General features: G+C 35.4%; 1 protein-coding gene across 1 annotated transcript in view; it reads left to right on the top strand.

The window, feature by feature from the left end:
- COL24A1 (collagen type XXIV alpha 1 chain) overlaps positions 1-21,292 on the top strand; it is a 396,587-nt gene that overhangs the window by 238,055 nt on the left and 137,240 nt on the right. Inside the window, exons 27-32 of the mRNA XM_027114231.1 lie at positions 3,799-3,852; positions 5,134-5,187; positions 12,194-12,247; positions 12,533-12,577; positions 12,696-12,740; positions 20,075-20,128. Coding sequence (XP_026970032.1) covers positions 3,799-3,852; positions 5,134-5,187; positions 12,194-12,247; positions 12,533-12,577; positions 12,696-12,740; positions 20,075-20,128 — 306 coding nt within the window. The remainder of the gene's footprint in view (positions 1-3,798; positions 3,853-5,133; positions 5,188-12,193; positions 12,248-12,532; positions 12,578-12,695; positions 12,741-20,074; positions 20,129-21,292) is intronic.

Below are 21,292 nucleotides of genomic sequence, written 5' to 3'. Positions count from 1 at the left end.
TTCACCACTGAGAATGATGCTGGCTGTGGGTTTGTCATATATGGCCTTTATTATGTTGAGGTAAGTTCCCTCTGTGCCTACTCTCTGGAGGGTTTTTATCATAAATGGGTGTTGTATTTTGTTGAAAGCTTTTTCTGCATCGAGATGATCATATGGTTTTTCTCCTTCAATTTGTTAATATGGTTTATCACATTGATTGATTTGCATATATTGAAGAATCCTTGCATTCCTGGGGTAAACCCCACTTGATCATGGTGTATGATCCTTTTAATGTGTTGTTGGATTCTGTTTGCTAGTATTATGTTGAGGATTTTTGCATCCATGTTCATTAGTGATATTGGCCTGTAGTTTTCTTTCTGTGTGACATCCTTGTCTAGTTTTGGTATCGGTGACGGTGGCCTTGTAGAATGAGTTTGAGAGTGTTCCTCCCTCTGCTGTATTTTGGAAGAGTTTAAGAAGAGTAGGTGTTAGCTCTTCTCTAAATGTTTGATAGAATTCTCCTGTGAAGCCGTCTGGTCCTGGGCTTTTGTTTGTTGGAAGATTTTTAATCACAGTCTCAATTTCAGTACTTGTGATTAGTCTGTTTATATTTTGTATTTCTTCCTGGTTCAGTCTCAGAAGGTTGTGCTTTTCTAAGAATTTATTCACTTCTTCCAAGTTGTCCATTTTATTTGCATATAGTTGCTTATAGTAATCTCTCATGATCCTTTGTATTTCTGCAGTGTCAGTTGTTACTTCTCCTTTTTCATTTCTTATTCTATTGATTTGAGTCTTCTCCCTTTTTTTCTTCATCAGTCTGGCTAATGGTTTATCAATTTTGCTTATCTTTTCAAAGAACGAGCTTTTAGTTTTATTGATCTTTGCTGTTGTTTCCTTCATTTCTTTTTCATTTATTTCTGAACTAATCTTTATGATTTCTTTCCTTTTGCTAACTTTGAGGGGTTTTGCTCTTCTTTCTCTAATTGCTTTAGGTGTAAGGTTAGGTTATTTATTTTAGATGTTTCTTGTTTCTTGAGGTAGGATTGTATTGCTATAAACTTCCCTCTTAGAACTGCTTTTGCTGCTTCCAGTAGGTTTTGGGTCGTCGTGTCTCCATTGTCATTTGTTTCTAGGTATTTTTTGACTTCCTCTTTGATTTCTTCAGTGATCTCTTGGTTATTTAATAGCATATTGTTTAGCCTCCATGTGTTTGTTTTTTCACAGATTTTTTCCTGTAATTGATATCTAGTCTCATAGCATTGTGGTCAGAAAAGATACTTGACAACGATTTCAGTTTTCTTAAATTTACTGAGGCTTGATTTGTGACCCAAGATATGATCTATCCTGGAGAATGTTCCATGAGCACTTGAGAAGAAAGTGAATTTTGTTGTTTTTGGATGGAATGTCCTATAAATATCAATTAAGTCCATCCTGTTTAATGTGTCATTTAAAGCTTGTGTTTCCTTATTTACTTTCATTTTGTATGATCTGTCAGTTGGTGAAACTGGGGTGTTAAAGTCCCCTACTATGATTGTGTTAATGTCGATTTCCCCTTTTATGGCTGTTAGCATTTGCCTTATGTATTGAGGTGCTCCTATGTTGGGTGCATAAATTTTTACAATTGTTATATCTTATTCTTGGGTTGATCCCTTGATCATTACATAGTGTCCTTCTTTGTCTCATGTAATAGTCTTTATTTTAAAGTATATTTTGTCTGATATGAGTATTGCTATTCCAGCTTTCTTTTGATTTCCATTTGTATAGAATATCTTTTTCCATCCCCTCACTTTCAGTCTGTCTGTGTCCCTAGGTCTGAAGTGGGTCTCTTTTAGACAGCATATATACATTTCTTGTTTTTGTATCCATTCAGCCAGTCTATGTCTTTTGGTTGGAGCATTTAATCCATTTACTTTCAGGTAGTTATCCATATGTATGTTCCTATTACCATTTTCTTTATTGTTTTGGGTTTGTTATTGTAGGTCTTTTCCTTCTCTTGTGTTTCCTGCCTAGAGAAGTTCCTTTAGCATTTGTTGTAAAGCTGGTTTGGTGGTGCTCAATTCTCTTAGCTTTTGCTTGTCTGTAAAGGTTTTAATTTCTCCGTCAAATCTGATTAAGATCCTTGCTGAGTAGAGTAGATCTTGGCTATAGGTTTTTCCCTTTCATCACTTTAAATATGTCCTGCCACTCCCTTCTGTCTTTCAGAGTTTCTGCTGAAAGATCAGCTGTTAACCTAATGGGGATTCCCTTGTATGTTACTTGTTGCTTTTCCCTTGCTGCTTTAATTTTTTTTCTTTGTATTTAATTTTTGATAGTTTGGTTAATATGTGTATTGGCATGTTTATCCTAGGATTTGCCCTGTTTGGGACTCTCTGCACTTCCTGGACTTGATTGACTATTTCCTTTCCCATATTAGGGAATTTTTCAACTATAATCTCTTCAAATATTCTCTCAGTCCCTTTCTTTTTCTCTTCTTCTTACACTCCTATAATTCGAATATTGGTGCATTTAATGTTGTCCCTGAGGTCTCTGAGACTGTCCTCAGTTCTTTTCATTCTTTTTTCTTTATTCTGCTCTGCAGTAGTTATTCCACTATTTTACCTTCCAAGTCATTTATCCATTCTTCTTCCTGAGTTATTCTGCTATTGATTCCTTCTAGAGAATTTTTAATTTATTTATTTTGTTGATCATCATTGTTTGTTTGCTCTTTAGTTCTTCTAGGTCCTTGTTTAATGTTTCTTGTATTTTCTCCATTCTATTTCCAAGATTTTGGATCATCTTTACTATCATCACTCTGAATTCTTTTTCAGGTAGATTGCCTGTTTCCTCTTCATTTGTTTGGTCTGTGAGATTTTTACTTTGCTCCTTCATCTGCTGTATGTTTCTGTCTTCTCATTTTGCTTAACTCTCTGTGTTTGGGGTCTCCTTTTCACAGGCTGCAGGTTTGTAGTTCCCATTGTTTTTGGTGTCTTCCCCCAGTGGCTAAGGTTGGGTCAGTGGTTTGTGTAGGCTTCCTGGTGGAGGGGACTGGTGCCTGTGTTCTGGTGAATGAGGCTGGATCTTGTCTTTCTGGTGGGCAGGACCATATCCGGTGGTGTGTTTTGGGGTGTCTGTGACCTTATTATGATTTTAAGCAGTCTCTCTGCTAATGGGTGGGGTTATGTTCCTGCCTTGCTAGTTGTTTGGCATAGGGTGTCCAGCACCGTAGCTTGCTGGTCCTTGAGTGAAGCTGGGTCTTAGCGTTGAGACGGAGATCTCTCAGAGAGCTTTTGCCATTCGATATTACATGGAGCCGGGTGGTCTCTGGTCTACCAATGTCCTGAACTTGGCTCTCCCACCTCAGAGGCACAGGCCTGACACCTGGCCAGAGCACAAAGACCCAGTCAGCCACACGGCTGCTGGTCTTCGAGTCCCCTGGAGAGGCCCACATTTCTTAATTATTGAATTCTCTGACATCTGAAAATGATATGGTTTCACAATCTGTATAAAATAATATGCATCTATTCATAGCATAACACAACCTGCAGAGATGTGAGATGAATATTCTCTTCTTAGTAGGTTATAATATGTGATTCTGGCTAGCAAATTTCATTTCTAGGCAAAGAGTTTCTAATAAAAGTGTACCCATCTTCTATGTAAACATTTTTTATTTCTGTTGTCTATCTCTGGAACATTTCCTGTGGCCTCTTACTTCTTAGATAGTAGAGGGAGGTCTTATCACATTATCATTTTTAATTACTATTTATAATTTACTTGTTTTCAATGGAAATAATTAGATGTGATGGAGAATTTATGTCTTTTATATTTTTGCTTAAATTATAGGGATATCCAGGTCCTCCTGGGGCTCCAGGAGCCATGGGTCCACTGGGATTACCTGTAAGTATAGAAAAGACTTCTCTTCCCAGTCAATGCAAAACACTTTAGAATATATCGTGGTATCTTGAACCTCCTCACTTCTCCTTGCTCTATTATTTACTGCTCACTTCTCATAGTATAGTTCTGCAACCTAAAGTAAAAAATATCTAAACTTTCTTTTGAATAACCACATATAAGAAAACAGAGTCAGTAATCAAGCTTAGACCTATTGGACAAACAAATCACAAGCACAATTTCCAACATGTTGTTCTTAGAAATTTCCACATATTCTCAAACTGATAAAATTCATGGAAAATATACCTTTATTCAAAAACTGAGTTTTGAAAAACTCCATTTGTGGTTGCAGAAAGATAATGAAGCTTTGTCTCTAAGAGAAAGTTTGCTTATTAAAATTTGAAAGTTATTGTGAACTTAAATGTAAAGAATATCAGCCTTTGTGATCCCCTAAGCAGAACTATTATCAGAAATGGTTTATGCTGTTTTGTGAAGCTTCTGTTTTGAAGATAAGCCCAATCTTCCAGCATACTGATAGATGTGTCATTGACTTCTAAAATGAGGAAGACTGATCTAGGGAACAGTTGCCAATCTTTTTGCTCATGTAAGATAAGAAATAGATTTGAGATCCTGTGAAAGTTCACTGTTTTTATCTACCTGTGTTATATAGATAAATAAATGTTGTCTTCTAAACACTGGAGACCATTGGGTATAAAAATAATTCATTGTACTTGACTTAGTAACAAATAACAACTTAATCTTCTTTTAGGGCTAATTTTTTATGGCATGTAAATTTGGAAAATTTTGTGGCATTTTTCATGGTAACAGAAAAAATCCTATTTTTGTGTGATGGGATTATCATAAGTATCTAGAGTAATGAGAAAGAAATCTTGCAAAAGTAGCCATTGCTTCTTTGATGGACCAGGCATATTAGACTGGTCAGACTGGCTAAGTGGGTGTCTCCCTTATTGTTGTGTCTCCCACCACCATATGTGCTCATCCTAAAAACTATGTGGTCAGTGAATATTAAATACTTCCCATTTTTTTTCAGGGTGTAAACACTTAGAAATTAAATTTCTCCAAATAGTAGACTATGTCAGAAGCAGAATATTGGGGGAGGGTAGTATGGTATTTGTTTAATAATTAAAGCATATTTTTAAAGGAGACTAATCAATTTTATTTTAAGAATTCCCAAGGAGAATTACATATCATAAGAAAGGTTGTAACTACTGTTCTCGTAACATTCCTATTAATTCTATAACTGATTTTAAAATTTTCAACATGTAGGGTCCTGTGGGAGCAAGAGGACCCCCTGGGAGTCCAGGTCCTAAAGGACGAAGAGTAAGTTATCTAATCAAGGAAGTGCATTAACCTTTTAAAAAATGGTGTCATAAATAGTGATGCGTTCAGCAAAAATAGCTCTATATCTTCTAGATTATGCTTAGAGGTTGTTGGGTTTTTTCTTGTGTTCATTATATTAGATGACCTACCTACATTAATTTAAATGTAATTCATAATCATTTGTATTTATAAAACCATACTTTTCCATTTTGTGTTTTAGAAATTTCACTTATTGACAAAGAATTCTTTCTTATTCCCAACTTGCAGTTTCATTCTTTGGGGGAATTGTGAACACAAAGATGTTTAAATTATTCTTCTACTCACAAGAGACTTCTATAGCAAGGGATAGTAACAGCATGACAGAATAAGAGTGATAAGAAGTAGAATAAGAATACACAGGATGACTAAGAGTTTATTCACTGTAAATAAGAGGTAATATGTCATCATTGTCTAATAATTATGCATAAGAATTAAATTAAAACCTTTCACTCTTTAAGTCTTTTAAACATTAAATCCTTTTTTTTTTTCTTTAAAGAAATAAGAACCACCATTTATTGCATGCCTGTCACGTGCCAGGCACTTTTACATATGCCATCTAACCTAATACTCAAAACCACTCTAGGAAGGAGAGGCATTTATCTCAGATATCACAGTTGAAGAAAACGGGGCTCAGAGAGTTTAAGTATATGAACTGTAGACACGCAGGTCTGTGGCACAACCAGGATTCAAACCTTAGTGTGTCTGATTCCAAACCATATGCTTATTCAATACCCCTATTGAATTTTTGAGTATTTTTCCTTGATTAATTTGAATATGTGGGCTTTAAGAACTCTGTTTTCTCCCTTGGCTTTCCCTTGACTTTTACAGCTAGTGAAGAAAATATTACAAAATTCTAAAAGCATGGCCTCCAAATAACAAAGTTTTTTTTTTTTTTTAAACTGCCATTTTCCAGTTGGCAAATGGGAGAAAAAGACTCAGTTTAAAATAACAACTTTAGGAATTCACTGGCAGTCCAGTGGTTAGGATTTGGTGCTATCACTGCCGTGGCCCAGGTTCAATCCCTGGTCAGGGAACTAAGATCCTGCAAGCTGTGCAGCATGGCCAAAAGAAAGAAAAGAAAAGAAGAGAAAATAGGCAAAATAAATAAATAACGACTTTAATTTCATGTGCTGTGTTTTAGGTGAAGATTAAAGAAAGAGAGCAAATTTTTCTGTACTGTCACTTCTTTTCTGAAAAACAGTTTTCCTTTCTGGCTTATGGATTTACAGTCTACAAATAATTCTGATGGCCACATCTATTTTAGCCCAAATGAGATTTAAAATAATAAAATAAAAACTCATGGAAGATGATCTCTACTCTGTCATTTTAGTGGTCTGTACCCTGCCAGCATTCAGTACTTGGTTAGGTCAAATGTGTTTATTCAACTTTGTATTACTCATAGTGGGAAAGTTCAACCAGTTTTGTGAAAGATTTAAAAAAACAGAAATACTTACTTTGGTTAGCTAAGTAATTGAGGTCTTATTGATTATCCAGGCATAAGCCATGTACCTAAGCAAGATATGTTTCTGAACCACTTGTACTGTCTGATAAGTCATATGGAAAGTTCATATTCTCTGCAGTTTTCTAACCTCCCTGTGATCCTTGGGCAAATTATTACTCTTTGCTGTTTTGACACTTTGTTTTCAATTCTCACCTCTTCAGGTGTCTATTTTCCTCTCATCCTCCAAATACGTTTTACTGATTTGTTCCCAAATGGCTTCTCATAATTATTTAAAGTTCACCAGTATTTTCTAAACAAGGTCTTTTTGTTTAGAAATAAGGGCTTTGTTTAATGCAAAAGTGCTTCCTTTATAGGAGAATATTTCAAATAATCAGTGAACATTGGGAATATCAAAAAGAACTAAAGACCAGAATATTTGGGAAAGAATATAGTATTATGAAGTTCCATTCTAATTATCACCTAATATCTTCTTCTCCCATCAATCCATTCTCCAATCTATTCTCCACTATAGATGTGATCATAATAAATATCCTTTAAAATATTTTTCACTCACAAAAAATGAGAATATATGTCCAGCCCACAGGGATAAATGAAAAAAGTATCTGGCTGGGAATTCCTGTGCCCCAGCCCTTCCTTGCTACCCCAAAGGCTGAGGGAGTCAGTATTTCCAGCACACCTGTAACACTTTATGACACACAACTGTGTCACAGTACATTGGAGGAGAAGCTAGGCACATTTGCACTAGGAGGCCACACAAAGAACTCTCATTATGAAACTAGTGCTTGTGTACCCTTGCTGTTCTGCCTGTGGTTTGTACTATTATCATAGGTGAACATGCAAACATCATGAATGGTAGGACCACAACCCAAGGAGTCTGCCTGTCCTTCTGCTTCTCTCCTATCCATCCATCTGCCATTCATCTATCTAACATTTACTGATATAATACCGTCTGTCAAACACTCTCTTACTATCATGGAGGATTCAAGGTTAACTTTTGCTTAGATCTAAACCACATGGATTTTACGGTTTAATGACTTACAGTCCAGTGGCTTTTAAAGTATCATACAATATTGACAGAGAATAGCAAAAGCTCAGACAAGCAGCAATACCTGCCATCTCAGGAAATAACCTAAGCAACTTAGTATTATGAAAATTTTTCTAACTAGTTTTATGAAGGTTGTGTAATCCTGCCCCTTATATAACTGAAAAAAATAACAGGATTGGCTGAAAATATTCATGTAGTTTGAGGTTGTTTGATGAGAGAGTTACCTGTAGCCAACTTTAACTTTTCCAAAAGAGGATAAAGAAAAGATTAGATTTTTTTTTAAACTTAACCAGAATACATTCTTCAAGAGCTTTATAGGTAGAGATTTTAAGGCAGGTATTAGAAAAAATAACTTTATACCCAATTAGGTACCTATTATAATATTGCTTGTATAATTTTCTTATAGCTTGTCCTGAAGCTTGTTATGTCTCAGGAGTCAAAGAATAACTCCAGGGATAACTTCTACAACCAATATCAAAGTGAAACTTGCAGATATTGATAAAGCTAAGCTTTTAGCTAATTAACCAACCCTTAACTGAAGCATAGAGAAAACCAAACTTTCCTAGAGTTCTGCCAGCCTTAACCTCTTTAACTAGCAACCTCAGGCTTTATAGCCTTTAATTAAATATAATTGTTGTACTTAGACTTTTTTTTTAACTTAATGTGGTTACCTTAGTCATCACAGTGGGAGCAGAAACTTCTCTTTCGTTTTTCCCTGTCTAGTCCTGGTTTAGTAAATGAAATAATAAATGTGAAGGTACTTTTAAGTAAAAATATTTTTTAATGGAAAACATTAAAAAATGAGTGATTATCACTAAAGTATTCCTTAATTTTGGAGGGAGTTCCTTTCACCTATAATACCAATCAGCATTTTACTCGTGTTTAATATTCATTTTGTAAACTTCTTCTAAACTTCATGTCCTCTATTTCAGCCTGAATTCACTTGATAACAGGATTACATCTATTTACTTTTTAACACTTGAAAAAATATTATAAACTTAATAAAGCATAGTTATTCAAAGTCTTTAGACATTTAGACATTATGTGAATCAGGTGACTCACTTATATTGCTATCTGCAGGCTTCAGTTGCTTCATCTTACAAAGCAGGGTTTAGACTAGTTCAGCCTTGACAGTGGGTGATCTATGTGCTGAGGCAGAAACTGGCAGTTAATTATGAGACTTTCTTCCTGAGCTCAGTGCAGCCTTTTCTGCATATATATCTAGGCAACCACTTAATCTTATTTTTATCTAAGAAATGAGACTTTTTTCAATCATTTTTGGACCAAACAATTTTTTAAAATTCTTTTTAACTTATTACTCTATGTTTGGGGGCCTTTTGAAGCTTTATCCTTATGGCTGCTAACTTTTAAACCTAGACAGAATGACTTCTAACTCTAGCATTAGCCTTAGAGGATTTACCATTGTGGTTGGCTGTCTAGAGTCAAAATTGTTATCTTCTCCCCACTCTCCCCCCTTTCTACCCTAAACAAACTTACACTTCCAATTTGTTTTTATATTAATGCTGTCATAATTCCACTGGTTACTTACTAACAAAATATCCAAGAAAGAACTTTCATGTTGCAAAGGAGTTAAGTGCCTAGTTACCAGTGGATACATTTCTAGATCTTACTTGTTTTCTGTGGTATTTTAGAATGCTAACCACTGATTCCTTTTCATATTTTCTCAGCCACGTTCTGTTATTACTCCAAAAAAATTTGGAAAGTGTTTTCTTACAGGGCAGAAAAAAGAAAATAAGCATAGAAGGTGCTGGAGAAAGAGAATCAATACAGGTTACTGATAAGATGAAGGTGATTATTGGAGCAAGGTCCTGAGGGATCTTTGCACTTAAAACTTCAGAGTCATCCTTTAAACATTGTTCTTTTTTTCCATCTTCAGTTACTTAATTGTCAAACATTCCAAGGAAGCCCCCACCTCAGGACCTTTGCAGTTGCTATTTCTCCTGCCAGAATGATCTTCCCCAAGTTATTTGCATAGCCTGCAGTCTCAGCTCCTTCAGATCTACCCACATGTCACTTTAGAGAGCCTTCTCAGACCCTGATCTAAAGTGGGGCCCCCCACCTTGGACTCCTTCTAGTCCCTTAACCTCCTTTATTTTTCTTCATTACACTTGACTACCTATAGTCATTTTATATTTTAATTTTATATATCTATTTGCTTGTTTATAAATTCAGGGATTCGTCTCTTCTCCCTACTGTATCCTCTGGGGCTAAAACAATACCTGGCCTTATAGTTGGCACTCAGTAAATGTTTGTTGAATGAACAACAACACACTTTGAAAGTCACTTATCTATTAAGTCCATACTCCTCAATTTGACATTCAAGGTCCTGTACATTAATACTTTCACTTAGTTTTGCAGTCTTTTATGGGAAAATAGGATCAAAAAGTAAACTGGGGACAGATCATGGAGTACCTTAAATATAGACAGAAATTGTAAGGCTAGAGCTATGGCTTTAGCTTTAGTATGCCCAGTGGAGCTATAGATCCTCATGGAGTGTGACTTTCCAATCCTGTGGATGTGTCCAAGAGGATCAGGGTATGCACTTACCCTAAGGGCACCCAGGAAGAGAGTCCTGTTTACAGTAAGCAGGGGTTTTTTTTCTTTTTTTTGGGGGGGGGGGTCTGGAGATTTTTATTTCAGAAGGTTTTTATTTACAAAATCAATTTCTTTAATAGATACAAAGTTATGCAAATAATCTCTTTGTCCTTGACCGGTTTTGAGTTCTTGCTTTTGAAGAATGGATCAGTTTACCCCAAAGGTGTAGAATTTATGTATGAAGAGTTGTTTCTATCAATAGTAGTCCCTTATTTTCCCTTTAATGTCTCAGCGGTCTGTAGTGATACCTTCTCCTTCATTTCTTTTTTTTAAATTTATTTATTCAAATTTATTTATTTTTGGCTTCATTGGGTCTTCACTGCTGCACGTGGGCTTTCTCTAGTTGCACGGAACGGGCTACTCTTCGTTGCAGTGCGTGGACTTCTCATTGCGGTGGCTTCTCTTGTCGCGGAGCACGGGCTCTAGGTGCGCAGGCTTTAGTAGTTGTGGCTTGCGGGCTCAGTAGCTGTGGTTTGCGGGCTCTAGAGCACAGGCTGAGTAGTTTTTGTGCACAGGCTTAGTTGCTCCGCGGCATGTGGGATCTTCCCGGAAGTAAGCGGCTTTTTAATAGTATAAAGCTAAACTAAGCTGGCCTCAGATGGGATACAATAGAAGATATTGAAGCCTACGGGACTTCTTCAAATCAGCATGTTGTATTGGGAGATTTGTATCACTGTTTTGTATAGAAATCTTCAGCACTTCCTCATTGCTTATTGATTCAAATATAAACTCAAGTCCTTCACGTTTTAAATCCCAGTCTTTTCACAATTATTTATTTGTATAGAAATACTAAAAAAATACTCCATCTAATCACCAGCTCAGCTAAACAAACTAGTTTTTTCATTCTTAAGTATCTTTTTTCGTGCTTCTTTACCCTTTTCTCATACTATGCCTCCATCTAGAATTTCTTTTAGAGCATGATTTCTGACTGTCAAAATAATATCTTCATTCCCTTTACAAACGTGTGAAAGCTCTCTCCCTCCTTTGATCCCTTTAGCCCTTAACACACAGTATCTCTGCCTGTTTTATAGTTATTTATATAATTTACCTTATCTCATAATGTGGATTCCCATAACACTTAATACAGTGCCTTTTTCACAGTATATGTTCAGTTAATGGTTGTAGAATTAAATTAATTCCCTTGCAAAGGACTTTAAGATCTTCCAAGGACAGTTATAATTAGGCAAGGAACATATACTGTCCTCTTTCATTAGAGAATGACTTTTGCAACTAATGCTTCTTCATAACTAATTACTGAATTAATATTGATAGCAACATAGCTGAGAAGTTTTAAATTTACATGAACATTCCCAGCAACATTTTCTATTCCTTTTCTGTGCCCCTTGCCATCTTTCAGCTGTCAAGCAGGTGCATAGCGGGGAACAGTGCAGTCAGCATTCTTTTTCTAATAAAGTGATGAGAAGAGTTCCATTTCAAAAATATAAAACTTAGGAAGACTGTTTGGACAAACAAACCAGCCACTTTAAAGTCAATTTAGAGTTATTTTTAGAATAAATCCTGGATTTCTGCAGAGTAAAGGATAAGATAAACAAAATACTCAAGTAACAAACCTATGCTATAGCTACCTCAACAACTGAATCAGCTGTTTTTGTGGTCATCTGATTTACTATTTGGCATTAAATCTTGAAAACACTGGCCTGATTCTCCCATGCCAATGGGTCCATCCATATACTCAGCTGTAGTCTTTACTGTGTCCATGGCACAGAAACAAGCAAAAGGAGTTTTTCAACTAAAAAAGAGTCCAGTGTCTCCATTTGTAAGGATGCATAACAGTAAAAAAGAAACATTTAAAATTAACAACAAGATATTTTTTCCATCTCTAGGGACCAAGAGGACCAGATGGTCTCTTAGGAGAACAAGGTATACAAGGTGCCAAGGTAATCACTTATTTTCTCATTTCATACACAGTGAAATATTTTTGAGCCCACATGTCCTACCTGTCTAAACAATGATGTATTTCCTTATAAAAGTATGGTTCTAATTTTTTTCTTAGTTTAAGTATGAAACATACATAAAGTTTTTACTACACACACGGAAATGTATTCTTTTTATTATTGAACTATGTATTTGATGTCTTATTTTTTGGTATGTGAGTGTATGTTAGTATGTATAAGACCATAATTCACGTTCTGATTAACTCACCTGGTATTGATTCTTGTTAGGGTGAAAAAGGAGATCAAGGAAAAAGAGGGCCTTATGGTCTTATTGTAAGTAGTAAAATATTTCACATTAAAGATGAACATATAATATCTTCCATTTTTCTTGGTGTGTGATTCATATTTGGGGAGGGGATTGCTTGACCCAGGCATTTTCTTTCTTATGTAGGGTAAGACTGGAAACCCTGGAGAGAGAGGAGTTCAAGGGAAACAAGTAAGTAATTAAAAATTGCCAAGCTATAAGCAAATTTTATCCACTTTATTCTCTGACACAACTCTTATTTAGTAATCAGTATTTTAGACTAAGAGAATACAAGTTCTTTTCCTCCTTCAGTCCTTGGGTCAGTCTTTTATTGAGGCAAATTGCTTACTCAATCTGGGCCTTTTTTGTACCTATCTATAAACCGGTGGTGATAACTGATACTTTTACTTCACCTCTGCTATCATAGTTTTTCTGTAAAATCCATTTCAGGATAAAGTGGTATGATGTCATGTAAATATGACAGAATATTAATAAAGCTAACAAGAAACTTCTTTGAGGCTTCTTGCCTAGTTTCATTTTAACTCACCTTGAGTGTTGTTTGCACCCTTGGAGTGTGGAGCTATGTGTGTCATCATGTTTTCCCATGGCACTGCTCTAAGAGTTTTTAATACTATATAATGCTAAATATTTTCCTACCATCAGAAATCTCAGAATTATATAATTTCTTCTCTGGAACACAAGTTCTGTGGTTATCATCACTAACTGAGGGGGAGTAGAGTGTATTTTTTAAGAAAGAAATATATACACACACACATATATATTACACATATATATATATAATTTTGAGCACATGAGCTTAAATGTATGGGTTTTTAATTCCATTTGTAATCATAATTTTTAATGACATTTTGATTTGTCATATATGTATGTATAATTTAAAGTTATTAAATTAGATCATAATTTAAATATACTGCAACCGAAGAGTCAGAAAAGGAGAGGACAAAAATGTTTTAGCTGCTGTAGTAATTATCACTAATGTCACTGCATTTACTTGTTCCTCTATGAAATCTGCTGCCCCCTGCCGGTTGTTTCCCATAATAGCATTATATTTACCAACGGTCAAACCTAAAGTAGCAGAGACTTAAAAGAGAAAAATGACTGTATCCAGGGAAAGAACTTGTGTGTGACATTATATTATTAATTGACGTCATCGCCAAAGAACATTCCTTGAGTATTAATATTCATCATCTAAGTTTCTATTATATCAGTGTAAATGGTGTTTCTGGAGATTCTTTCCACTTTGCTACACTGTATACAAAACCAATATGTTATAGTTGAGTGGAGAAATTTGGAATTTATCAGGTCCATTCCTCTTACTTTAGAAAACTGAGGCCAAGAGAAATAAAATTACTTACTCATTTTGTACATTGTTGACACTCCTTAGAGTTTTACCTTCATTTTCAGCCTATCAGATATGCATGGATAAATGTAAAATTTGATATTTGATTTTCTCAATCAAATAAAAGTTACTAGAACCATTTTGTAACGGTAGCTTATGGCAAACAAGTTTCATAGACTACCGGAAGAGTAAAGTTACCTTAGTGAGGGACAGTTGATCATGGGTTAATACTAGTTGTTGAGGTTTACTTAACTTTATATCTACATTATCTCCTCGGTCTTGATCGAACTGAAAGAGAATTTTGAGATCTGAGGGAAGCTTGGATCAATTAATCCAAAAAATCCAGATGCCCCAAAGATTTATTTGATCCTGCACGGTAATCTCAGCATCTCTCATTATTTATGCACTGTCAACAAGCAGGTAGTGCTGTATAATAGAAAGATACACTGGAGATCAGATTGACCTTTGTTCTAGTGCACACTCCTAATAGCTGTATAGTCTTGGTTAGATTGGTTAGCTGTCTGGATCATATTTTCTTCATCTGTAAAATAAAGATACATCTCTAAATTGTCATAATTCTAAAGCTAGGTATTACAAGGAAATTGGTAACACATATAGTACTCTGCTAGTCCAGATAAACAGGAGAAGTATATTTGTCTATGGGCCAACATTGTTTCCTATACTTGCCTTCCATCCACACGTATATCTGACTCAAAGGGCGAATCAAGAAGAAAGGATATGATTCATTGTGTTATTAAGGTGATAAAGCCTGAGTAACTTTTTAGTTTTCTAAATCTTATAAAAACTATAACAGCTCATACATTACTGATTTTTATCTAGGTATTCTTTCAGTTGATGAGTTAAGGGTATTAAATTCTCCAACTATGATTTGGCATTTGTCTGTGCCTCTCTTTAATTCTGTCAGAGTCTGCTTTATGTATTTTGAAACTATTTTTAGAGTATTCACATTATGATTACTATGTCTTCCCAATCAACTGAGCCTTTTATCATTACAAAATGTTCCTCTATATCTCTGGTAATACTTTTTATCCCTGATAATACTGTTTGTTTTGAAATCTACTTTATTTGATATGTAAGTTTCTCTAGCTGTTTGCATGGCATATCTTTTTCATTCATTTATTTTCACACCATCTGTGCCTTGATGTTTAAAGTGAATGTCTTAAAGATAGACCTTGCCTTTTTATTCATTCCAAAAACCTCTGCCTTTTAATTAGTGTTTGCTCCATTTCCACTTAATGTAGTTATTGATGTGGTTGGATTTAGGTCTACCATTTTTATGGCTGTTTCTCCTCTGTCGTGGCATCAGTGGTGGTGTGCAGTGCCTTCTTTAGGCACTGAATGATTTTGAGAACTCCACTCTAATTTAACTATTCACTTTTTAGCTCTACTTCTCATTATTACTTTTAAGTGGTTATTCTAGGTCGTGAGTCAGCAAACTTTCTCTGTAGAGTGCCACAAAATATTTCAGGCTTTGTGGGCCGTATGGTCTCTGTCACAACTACTCAGCTCTAGTGTCCTCATAGTGTGAAAGTAACCATAGATGATATATAAAGCAATGAGCATGACTATTCAAAAAAAACTATTTACAAAATCAGGTGATGGTCCAAATTTGGCCCTCAGACTGTAGTTTGCCAACCCGTGGTTTAGGGATCACATTGTAACTTTCCTCTGTCTACTTAGAGTTAATACAGTAATACTTAACATAATTGTAAGAAACTTGCAGCCATAGAGGGCTGTTTACCAGCATCCTGTCTTATATGCTCTATTTGTTTTATATCTATATAAGTTATAAACCCCATATTGCAAAGTTAAAATTCTACTTTAATATAAATGAAACATAAATTAGAGATATTTAGGAGGAAAGTAGTGGTTTTTAAAATTATCCATGCACTTACTATTTCTGGTGCTCTTCATTCCTTTCTACAGATGCACATTTCTAAGTGGTATACTCCCCTGCAGCCTACAGAACTTCCTTTAGATTTCTTATAGTCAGGTTCTTCTAGTGATGAATTCTCTTCATTTTTCTTTATTTCACCTTTATTCTTGAAGGATATTTTCACTGGTTATAGAATTCTGGGTCAACAGGGTTTTTTGTTTGTTTGTTTCCATTCAGCGTTGTAAAGATGACATGCCATTTATTTTTGGCCTGCATTATTTCTGATGAGAAGTTCACACTTATCTTTATCATTATTCCCCTGCATATAATATATCATTTTTCTCTGGCTGCTTTCAAGATTCTCTCTTTATCTTTGTCTTTCAGTAGTTTGACTGTGATGTGTCCAGATGGATTTTCTTCACATTTATCCAGCTTAATGTTTGCTGAGTTTCTTGCATGTGTAAATTTGCCTTCACTAAATTTGGAAATTTTTCAACTTTTTTTTTAGGATATTTTTTTCTACACCATTTTCTCTCTCCTTTCCTTCTTGTATTCTAATTAAATATATGTTAGTCATTTTGATTACCTTAGATCCCTGGGGCCCTGTTCATTCCTATTTCAATCTTTCTTTTTCCTGTTTGTTTGTTTTTTTTCCAATTGGGAAACCGGAATCTATCTTCTCTAACTTGTTAAGCCTTTCAATAAAATTTTATTTATGATATTGTATTTTTAAGTTTTATTTGGGTATTTAATTTTCGGCTCTATAATTGTCATTGTTTCTTTTTACAAATGCTCTTTCTCTTCTGGGATTTCCTATTTGTTTATTCATCATGAGTACATTTTTATTTACATTATTGAGCATATTTATACTTACTACTTTAAAATCATGTGATACATAATAACATCTTTGTAATCTTGAGTTTGGTCTCCATTAATTTCCTTTTCTTATAAATATGGGAAATTTTCCCTGTCTAATAATTTTGAATTGTATCTTGAACATTTTGACTGATTCATTTTAGTGACTCTAAAGTCTGTTATATTTCTTTGAAGAGTACTGTTTTGTTTTTAACTTGGCAGGCAGTTAACTTGACTGGTAAAACTCCAAGTTTTCTCTCCTCTGTGGTAGGTGGCTGCTGAAATCTCTATTAATTTCTTTTAGCCTTGTCTGAGCTACTTGGAGTCTACCATACCAATACAAACCTTAAATGTCAGCAAGAGCTATAAGCAGAGTTTATATTTGCAATCTGAGGCTCCTCTTTGGCTCTTTCTTTCACCACTTTTCACCATCTATGGTCACTTCAAATTCTGCCCTAGGGTCCTACATGCCAATAAGACTGAAGGTTTCTATCCTACCTTATCTTAATCATCTTGTATGGCTTCTCATCTGGCTAAAAGCCATATAAAAAAATCAGAAACTCAACTAGTGTCATTCCTTCTTTCAAGTGTAGACCCTACTACTCTAGTTCCTGCCTATTTTTGGTCTTTCTTCAGTGCTTTCATATCTTTCCTTTTTAATATTTTATCTTGGGTTTATAGTTATCTCTATATAGATTGGTTTGATAGGAGCAACTTGGCCAATATTGGAAGTGGAAACAATTAGCATTTCTTCTTTAAATATAGTTTTTTCTGTAGTAACTCAGAATACTTGAGAAGCATTTATTTCATAATCTTTACAATACAAAAAGTATACAGTATTAACTCTATTCTTTCCCGTTCTTCAGACAATGAAGCAGAATGCACACATTTTCATGATCCTACAGTGAAAGTGTGGCAATAGAAATAACGTTTATATACTCCCTTGCTTATTCTCATAAAATGTCTTGATGATGCTCGAAACATGTTTATTTAAAATGGAAAGACATTGAATGCTTGATTTCTCATGGAATTCAGTAAAAAACAGTTTAGTGTAGTGGAACAGCATGGCATTGGAGTCAGACACATTCGAGGTCAGATTCTGTTTCTGTCACTTACAGCTGTTTTGGCTTTGTACAAATTATTTAACCTCTCTGAGCCTCAGTTTCCCTATCATTAAAATGAGATACCTTTTATACTTATAACAAATGATGCTCATTATGTGCTCAGCACGGGCTCTCAATAAATAGCAACCACCATAGTCGTTATCCTCCTCTTCATCATTGCCATAATTGCTGAGATGCATCATAGAGCAAGGAGTTGTACTACAAATAATGTATTTCAGTAACATCTGAAAAGCCTTAAAGGGAATTTTTATTTTGTGCCAGCTTTTGCTTTTCTTCTTCATCTCCAATAAAAATAATTAGAATCCATTTAGGTCATTTCATAGCTTTGCCTAACAGCATTTATGCACCATTAACAGTATTACAAGTACATATTAAGCTTAGTATTGTGTGCAAACACACTTTACAAAGCAAACTGGGCAGACATTATTTAAGGTTCTGAACTCTTGCTGTATGTTCAATTGGTATACCAGGCACAGAGGGATCCCTTATATTGATCCCTTAATTTAGGAGTCCGGAGTACATGAGTAGCAGATGATTTTCATGATTTAAACATGGTCTTACTCCAATAGGAGTCCATGAGATTTTGCATATCTCCCTTTCTCTAACCAGACAATCATATGTAACTAAACATAGCATTGATAATCATAACTTAGAAGATTCTTTGTTGCTAGAAATCTGAACGTCTTTACTTCTAATTTAATATCATATTTTTTATATTTCAATTTTAAGATAAAATGGTAATTGTGATCTGCTGTATAATTGCCAAACTTTCCAAGGTCAGTAATGTAGAATAAACAAGGGCAGTATTTTATACATCATTAGTAGTCATCAGTGTCTGGCACATAGTACATGCTCAGTTAATCTTTAAATGGAAGGATCAAAGAGGACCTGGAATTTAATTTAGAGTTTTACATACAATTTTAGAATATACCCCCATATCTAAGACTAAATTTTATGGTACCATAGGTGACATGATGTAAAAATGGAGGAAAATAAAGAACATTGGAGAGGTCCAATTTGATCATTTCTGGTCATCTAGGTTCTGAGAGCTTTGTGCCTTCCCAGGTTATAAGGGCATAAGTCATACTTATTAATACATCACAAGTATATTATTTTTGAAAAAAACTTTTTATATTGATATTAAAAGTATAAAGAATCCGAATCTAAAATAATTCTGGATGACAAATATTTGTCACTGTATAGGAGTGGAGATTAAATATAAAGAATACATGTAGATATAAAGAACCCTTACAACTCAACAGTAAAATAATAAACAACACAATGAAAAAATGAACAAAAGGACTTGAGTAAGCATTCCTCTAAAGAAGATATACAAACGGCCAATAAATATATGAATATATGCTCAGTATCACTAGTCATTAGGGAAATACAAATTGAAACTATATTGAGATACCACTTCCCATCCAGAATGACTATTATTAAACACACACACACACCTATATATACAGAAAAAATAACCAGTGTTGGCAAGGATGTGGAGAAATGGGAATACTTGTGCTATGCTGGTGGGAATGTAAAATGGTGGAGCTGCTATAGAAAACAGTATGCCTAGCTCCTCAAACAGTTAAACATAGAATTACATATAATCCATCAACTCCACTTCTTCATATATACCCCAAAGAATGGAAAGCAGGGATACAAACAGATACTTGCACACCAATGTTTATAGGAGCATTAGTCGCAATATCCAAAGGGTAGAAAACCCCAAGTGTTCATTGATGATGAATGGGTAAACAAAATGTGGTATATGCATACAAGGGAATATTATTCAACCTTGAAAAGGAAGGAAGTCTTGACACATGTTACAAATGGATGAATCTTGAAGACATCATGAAATAAGCCAGACACAGAAGAACAAATATTGTATGATTCCACTTATATAAGGTACTTAAAGTAGTCAAATTCATAGAGACAGAAAGTAGAGTCATGTGTTGCCAGGGAAAGAGGGTAGGGGATAGGGGGTTATTTAATGGGTACAGAGTTTCAATTTGGGAAGATAAAAAGTTCTGAAAATAGGTGGTGGTGATGCTAGCACAACAATGTGAATATACTTAATGCCACAGTACTGTAAATTTACACATACTATACATTTAAAAATTGCTAAAGTGGTGAATTTTATGTTAGGCATATTTTTCCACAAAAGAAAAAACAAATAGAGGTAGACAGAAAAATTAGATGGGAGGATCTTGAGGGAAAGCTGAGGTAGGGAAACTGACTAAAACATTTTCAAGCATCACTTTTTCTTCAAGTTTTGCCTTTGTTTATTCAGGGTTTACAAGGACCCCCTGGGAGTACAGGAGACGGGGGATTTGCAGGAGAACCAGTAAGTTTATCTTCATGTGTTTTTAATTGTGTTTATTTTTTTGTATAATATATTTTACCTATCTGTTATTATTGCCTGTTGTGCTGTGGCTGGTATGTTTTGGAAATCGTCATGGGCACCTAATTATAAGAATGAATATTTTGCTGTGAATATAATTTTTAGTGCCTTCCTGGTTTCATAAAGTCAAATTTGGTCCTGTTTGCCTGGAACTGTTAAAACTTCACATATTTCTATTTTCAGCAAAGATAATTATTAAATCTCAGAATTTTTTTCTGAACGGCTTGCTGTTTGTATAATAATTATTACACTGCCCACCCACACACAAAATCACATTTATGAGGGCAACTCTATAACAAAAGACCATATAGAGAAGCCAGACTCTACATGTAATGGGCCAAAATGTGGAAACTTGACAGAAATGCTGTTAGGCCAATAATTCAAAAAGAGTCGCATCTTTCTCCCTCACTGGGGAAACTGGCAGTGGCAGCACCTTTGGAGGCTGATCAGCTGAGCTGCGAGCCTGCCAGTGGGAGGTCGGACAGACTGACTGCAGAGGCGACAGATGGACGGACAGCGGGGCAGCCAGACGGCTCGAGTCACCTCAAGTTCGCTATGAGCTGGGGCACAGATCTTTGGCCGTGTGGATGAAAGGCTCTTGGTGCTGCAGCCAGGAGTCAGTGCTGCGCCTCTGAGGTGGGAGAACCAACTTCAGGACACTGGACCACAAGAGACCTCCCAGCTCCACATAATATCAAATGGCGAGAATCTCCCAGAGATCTCCATCTCAACAGCAGCACCGAGCTTCACTCAACGTCCAGCAAGCTACAGTGCCGGATACCATATGGCAAACAACTAGCAAGCCAGGAACACAACCACACCCATTAGCAGAGAGGCTGCCTCAAGTCATAATAAGTCCACAGACACCCCCAAACACACCACCAGATGTGGACCTGCCCACCAGAAAGACAAGATCCAGCCTCATCCACCAGAACACAGGCACTAGTCCTCTCCATCAGGAAGCCTACACAACCCACTGAACCAACTTTGGCCACTGGGGACAGAAACCAAAAACAACCGGAACTATGAACCTGCAGCCTGCAAAAAGGAGACCCCAAACACAGTAAGATAAGCAAAAGGAGAAGACAGAAAAACACACAGCAGATG

This window comes from Aethalodelphis obliquidens, unplaced genomic scaffold, assembly GCF_003676395.1.
Source record: "Aethalodelphis obliquidens isolate GAN/ISIS:26980383/991018 unplaced genomic scaffold, ASM367639v1 scaffold13, whole genome shotgun sequence".
NCBI classification, from domain to species: domain Eukaryota; kingdom Metazoa; phylum Chordata; class Mammalia; order Artiodactyla; family Delphinidae; genus Aethalodelphis; species Aethalodelphis obliquidens.
Note: the sequence above shows the minus strand (reverse complement) of the source record. Positions and strands in the feature narration are given on the sequence as shown.